Genomic DNA, 6283 nt, shown 5'->3' with positions numbered 1-6283 from the left:
TGCAAGACATTGGTCTGAGCCGAAGTCTGCAAGAAGTGGTGGCATCATCCCGCTGCCCACAGGTGTTAGCAGACATCTTGCCTTGGAGAATCAAATGATTAAAACACTTTTTGAACCAGCATCAGAAAAAAGGGCAGGCAATTTGGGTCTGGCTGGTCCATTTTTATTACACTAAAGGCCTTTTTCACTCACAGGGGTGTAAATCAGAGGCAACACCATGCACACCAATGGTGTTACACCAGAATAAAATCAATTGAAGGAGAATGAGTTATTGCTTTTACACAGACGTGCAAGTAAAGGGAATTAATATTTTTACATTGAGGGGCAGTTATGATGCGTTCTATCCCCCAGAAGGGACCATCCCTTCATTTTGCGTGGGCTTCTCTTTCTGATGAAGGCTTTTGCTGTGTTTCCATGCCAGGGCCAGATCCCTAGGTGGTGTAAATCAGCTGAAATCCATTGTAGTCAATTTATATCAGCTGAACATCGGGCAGAGTATCTCACTGAAAGAGCTGTAATGTGTCTATTGCCCTCACATCTGGATGCCATAGACCAGTGAAAACCGCCAAGTGACTGCTTCTGAGTGAGACATAGTTAAAATCTCCCACATTAGAACAGTCACAGCCTGACAGCTCTGGTGCTGCTTGTGCATTTCAACATCCCTTTCATTCCTAAAAAGAAGTGCCCTGTTGTATCATCTGGGGGTTTTGTGTGGGGAGGGGGGGTTGGTTTTTTGTTTTTTTTCCCAGCATCAAGGTTGTTTGTTATTTAAATAGCCCAGTGCAGATATAACCATTTTTTTTCCAATGTGATAAATGTTATTGATCAAACACCACCACCACCAAATACATCTGATTGCAAGGACCAGTAACGTCAGCATAGCTTAGAGACCCCTCCTCCAACTCAGATTAAAGAGAGAAAAGACTCAACGGTGGAAGGCAGCAAATGCTGGAGAAAACAGCAAGATCCCCTATCTTATGCAGGTAAGAGGAACATACAGCTTTAGCTTTGTATGTTAAAGATTCTAGCTTGGGCATGTCTTTTATTATTGTTGTGTACTGGCAAAATGCAGCTGGTGTCTAGCACTTTTTTTTTTTTGCAAAGCCTGCTGGCTAGTTGGTGAACCTTTGCTCTTAGTGGATTTGTTTCTCTGCAGAGGAATTTTTGAAAGTGCCTAGGACAAATCATAGCAACAGAGCCAGCACCGGATAGAAAGATGTAAATAGAAGGAACTGTTCCTGCTATGACTATAAGCTGTTCATTTGTTTGCAGGTGCTTCTTTTTCTTTTTTCCTGTATAAATATTGAACTTTGGGGACAAGAAGTTTCAGGCATCTCTGTGTGTGCTGAGTCTCACATATTATAATATTGCTATTTTTCATGGGGATGTTCTTGCTATTGAATAAGGTCCTAAATGACTCTCGGGCTAAAATTAGCCACACTTGAGGTCTTTTCCTTTTCAAAAATGACCATTTAATCACACTGGTCTTTTTTTCTTTTTGCAGGGGCTTTAGGAAGTGACAGGGATGTATGCAGTGGCCAGACTCCAGCTGGACTGGGCTAGAAAGCAGACTCCTCATTATTGGTGAATTCGCTGGTGGTGAAAAGATTCTGGAAGCCCCTTGACCTGGAGGAACATACTAACTAAAAACTAAAATGCTCCTGCTCTCTGGTGTGGAAAAGCAAGCAGCTGCCCGTGCAAGTAAAGACAGCAGAACTTCCCATGAATCCTCAGCCTGTTGTAAATAGTTTGCTGGGCACAAAGCTCGCCCTGCCTGCAGTGTTTTGCTCCCGTCTAACCCAAGAGGAATCTTTGCTCCAGCCAATTCATCTGGAGCTGTCTGACTTTTCTAGCACAGCAAAGCTACCACTCAGACTGATGTGCATAAGATTGAAGAGCTCTTGTGTGTTTTATTTCCCTCTCTCATTTGGTTTGAGGAACCCTAGATTTCACCAGCAGGGGGGTGGTTTAATGGCATTTTTTTGCCACTGCTGAGCTAAAAATTTGAATTTTTACAAGGGAACTAGAACCAATTCCAGCCACGGTTCCCACCTTCCTTCGGAAAATAACCAATGTCCAGCTGAAATGTGAGCCTCTTTTCACCATCAATGTGGTGCTCTCCCTGTCAAGCTGTAAAGATCTGCAATGAAATCTGAATACAGTTCGTTATCCCTGAAAGCAGGCATGGAAAATAATTTTAGGGTAAGCAATCTGAACACCACCTGCAATGATACAAGTGATGGCAGGTACTTGGACAATGGCACAAGGTCCAACTTCACCTTCCATGAACAGACTCCTGACTTCTACGTGGTCCTCCCAGTTATTTACTCTGTGATCTGTGCAGTGGGGCTCACAGGCAATACTGCTGTCATCTACGTGATCCTCAAGGCCCCTAAGATGAAGACAGTGACCAACATGTTCATCCTGAACCTAGCTATAGCTGATGACTTGTTCACTTTGGTCCTGCCCATTAACATTGCTGAGCATCTCTTGCACTACTGGCCCTTTGGAGAAATCCTCTGCAAGATCATCCTGTCCATAGACCACTACAACATCTTCTCTAGTATCTATTTCCTCACGGTGATGAGCATAGACAGGTACCTGGTTGTCCTGGCCACTGTCCGGTCCAAGAGGATGCCCCATCGTACCTACCGAGCAGCCAGAATTGTCAGTCTGTGCATCTGGGCCCTGGTCACCATCATAGTTCTCCCTTTCATCATCTTTGCCAATGTCTATGTAGATGGCCTGGAGATCAAGAGCTGTGGTCTCAATTTCCCCAAACCTGAGAGATTTTGGTTCAAGGCCAGCAGGATCTATACCCTAATCCTTGGCTTTGCCATTCCTGTATCCACAATCTGCATTCTCTATACCATGATGCTGTATAAACTGAGGAACATGCACTTGAATTCAAATGCTAAAGCCCTGGACAAAGCCAAGAAGAAGGTCACCATTATGGTCTTCATCGTCCTGGCTGTGTGCCTCTTCTGCTGGACCCCCTTCCACCTGGCCACCATTGTGGCTTTGACCACTGACTTAGCACAGACCTCTGTGGTCATAGGTATCTCCTACTTCATCACCAGTTTGAGCTATGCCAATTCATGCTTGAATCCTTTCTTGTATGCTTTCTTGGATGACAGTTTTCGGAAAAGTTTCAAAAAGATGCTGGAATGCAGAGCTGCTTAAAAGATGGACCATGCCTCTTTGTTTCCTTCCCTCTCATGGCTTTGCAGGGGCAACCTTACAAACTTTTCAGTGTATGACTGAGGAATAGACAAGCTTTATGCTATTTAACTAGCCTTTTAGTTTGTTTAATTATATGTATGTATGTATGTATGTATGTATGTATGTGTGTGTGTGTGTTTCTTTTGCATTTTTCACAATTCTAATAATAAATCTTTCATGTTCCTTGTACGAATCTCACACTCACTCAAAGTTGTGGGGTTGGTTTGTTGTTTTTTGCTTGATTGTATCTTGTTTAGGGGGAAAATCCTGAAATATTAAAGAATGACAATCTTTTTATAGAGTGTATTCTTGTCATTTCATTGTCTTGCATTGCCACCTACTGTACAATTACAGAAGAACTGGGTCTCTTAAAGGGTTGAAGCTATAATGCTACTGGAAAAGACCAGCCTTTTAAAGATTAATGTAACTTTGAGTTATTAATCTATATGTTGTGTGCAGAATTGTTACAATGGAGCAGGTTGAGCTACCAGATACAGTTGTACATTGTAAAAATGGATTTTAGTGATGAGATAAAATGGTGCATTTGAGAAAAAAAATGCATCCCTGTCTGTGTGCATATGTGTCTTGGATATAGTTTGATTTTGGACGGGAGTCTGTTTTCCCCAAGATTTCTCCTTTCCTGAATTGCTAACGTGATTCACATTGAAACCAAAAATTTAAAAAGCATCTGAAAGTTACAATATCCAAACAAGAAAATATACAAATATTGTGATGACTGTAGAAAAAATCATGTTTGTATTATCAGTGCCAAGAATTTTCTTTTCATTTTTTAATGTTTAAAAAGACAAATACTTTAAAGTGTTTGATGAAATAAATCACATTGAAAAGTGTCTGGCATTTCTACTAGAAGCAACTTTTATAAGAAACTCTGTGTTATCCTACTTGTCCCAATGTCACTGCCCTGTAAATTTCATATTACCTGATGTATAACCCTGCATTGTTGCTTATAATATAGCAAAGATGTGCTGCAAATCACAAGGAAAGCCCTAGAAAAGGTGGCACATAGAGACCTTCATTGAGCCAAGCAAATGCTTAACTTGAAATAGGTGAGTTGTCCTATTAATGGATGATGGTCAAGTGAAGTACATGTCTACGGGCATATGTACACTGCCTTACCTATGGCTGGCCTTACCGTTGCAGCGCTCGGGCTGTGGGCTATAAAACTGCAGTGTAGTTGAGACCTGGCAAGGGTCCCAGAGCTTGGGTCCAGACTGAGCCCAAACGTCTATACTGCAATTTTATAGTCCCGCAGCTCAAGTTGGTCGACACAGGCCAACCGCAGGTGTTTAATTGCAGTGTAGACACACCCTATGTGTTTTCCTGAATCGAGACCAGAGAGAGAAAGAGAGATTCAAAAGATCTGGAATCAAATGCTGTGTTGAAGAACTACAGTAACTATGGGTAATTGTGCTGACAAGCTATCCTGAGACCAATACAGTCCTAAGCAACACATTCGGCAGGGAGTGCTTTATTGTTAGCCCTGGAGAAACTCAAAAGATTCAGGTTTCAGAGTAGCAGCCGTGTTAGTCTGTATTCGCAAAAAGAAAAGGAGTACTTGTGGCACCTTAGAGACTAACAAATTTATTTGAACATAAGCTTTTGTGAGCTACAGCTCACTTCATCGGATGCATTCGGTGGAAAATACAGTGGGGAGATTTATATACACACACAGAGAACATGAAACAATGGGTTTTATCATATACACTGTAAGGAGAGTGATCACTTAAGATGAGCCATCACCAGCAGGAGGGTGGGGGAAGGAGGAAAACCTTTCATGGTGACAAGCAAGGTGGGCCATTTCCAGCAGTTAACAAGAACGTCTGAGGAACAGTGGGGGGTGGGGTGGGGTGGGGGAGAAATAACATGGGGAAATAGTTTTACTTTGTGTAATGACTCATCCATTCCCAATCTCTATTCAAGCCTAAGTTAATTGTATCCAGTTTGCAAATTAATTCCAATTCAGCAGTCTCTCGCTGGAGTCTGTTTTTGAAGCTTTTTTGTTGAAGGATAGCCACTCTTAGGTCTGTGATCGAGTGACAAGAGAGATTGAAGTGTTCTCCAATTGGTTTTTGAATGTTATAATTCTTGACGTCTGATTTGTGTCCATTCATTCTTTTACATAGAGACTGTCCAGTTTGGCCAATGTACATGGCAGAGGGGCATTGCTGGCACGTGATGGCATATATCACATTGGTAGATGCGCAGGTGAACGAGCCTCTGATAGTGTGGCTGATGTGATTAGGCCCTATGATGGTATCCCCTGAATAGATATGTGGACAGAGTTGGCAACGGGCTTTGTTGCAATGATAGGTTCCTGGGTTAGTGGTTCTGTTGTGTGGTGTGTGGTTGCTGGTGAGTATTTGCTTCAGATTGGGGGGCTGTCTGTAAGCAAGGACTGGCCTGTCTCCCAAGATCTGTGAGAGTGATGGGTCGTCCTTCAGGATAGGTTGTAGATCCTTGATGATGCGTTGGAGAGGTTTTAGTTGGGGGCTGAAGGTGATGGCTAGTGGTGTTCTGTTGTTTTCTTTGTTGGGCCTGTCCTGTAGTAGGAGACTTCTGGGTACTCTTCTGGCATCCAGATCATACCACTCGATCCATTGTCTACAGCCAAGCGCTACGATATAACCGCATTTGCTCCAACCCCTCAGACAGAGACTAACACCTACAAGATCTCTATCATGCATTCCTACAACTACAATACCCACCTGCTGAAGTGAAGAAACAGATTGACAGAGCCAGAAGAGTACCCAGAAGTCACCTACTACAGGACAGGCCCAACAAAGAAAACAACAGAACGCCACTAGCCATCACCTTCAGCCCCCAACTAAAACCTCTCCAATGCATCATCAAGGATCTACAACCTATCCTGAAGGACGACCCATCACTCTCACAGATCTTGGGAGACAGACCAGTCCTTGCTTACAGACAGCCCCCCAATCTGAAGCAAATACTCACCAGCAACCACACACCACACAACAGAACCACTAACCCAGGAACCTATCCTTGCAACAAAGCCCGTTGCCAACTCTGTCCACATATC

The 6283-nt window shown here is 43.0% G+C and overlaps 1 protein-coding gene across 1 annotated transcript; it reads left to right on the top strand.

Moving 5' to 3' along the window:
- The first annotated feature begins 343 nt into the window (after positions 1-343).
- NPBWR2 (neuropeptides B and W receptor 2) lies at positions 344-4072 on the top strand. Its single transcript, XM_038370033.2, has 2 exons — positions 344-983; positions 1505-4072. The coding sequence occupies exon 2, from the start codon at positions 2146-2148 to the stop codon at positions 3181-3183; it is 1038 nt and encodes a 345-aa protein (XP_038225961.1). The 5' UTR covers positions 344-983; positions 1505-2145; the 3' UTR covers positions 3184-4072.
- The last annotated feature ends 2211 nt before the right edge of the window (positions 4073-6283 follow it).

This window comes from Dermochelys coriacea, chromosome 13 (assembly GCF_009764565.3).
Source record: "Dermochelys coriacea isolate rDerCor1 chromosome 13, rDerCor1.pri.v4, whole genome shotgun sequence".
Taxonomy (NCBI): domain Eukaryota; kingdom Metazoa; phylum Chordata; order Testudines; family Dermochelyidae; genus Dermochelys; species Dermochelys coriacea.
This window is presented reverse-complemented; position numbering and strand designations above follow the sequence as displayed.

Coding starts and splice junctions, on each gene's coding strand:
- NPBWR2 (XM_038370033.2), top strand. CDS start 2,146: ATGAAATCTGAATACAGTTCGTTATCCCTGAAAGCAGGCATGGAAAAT.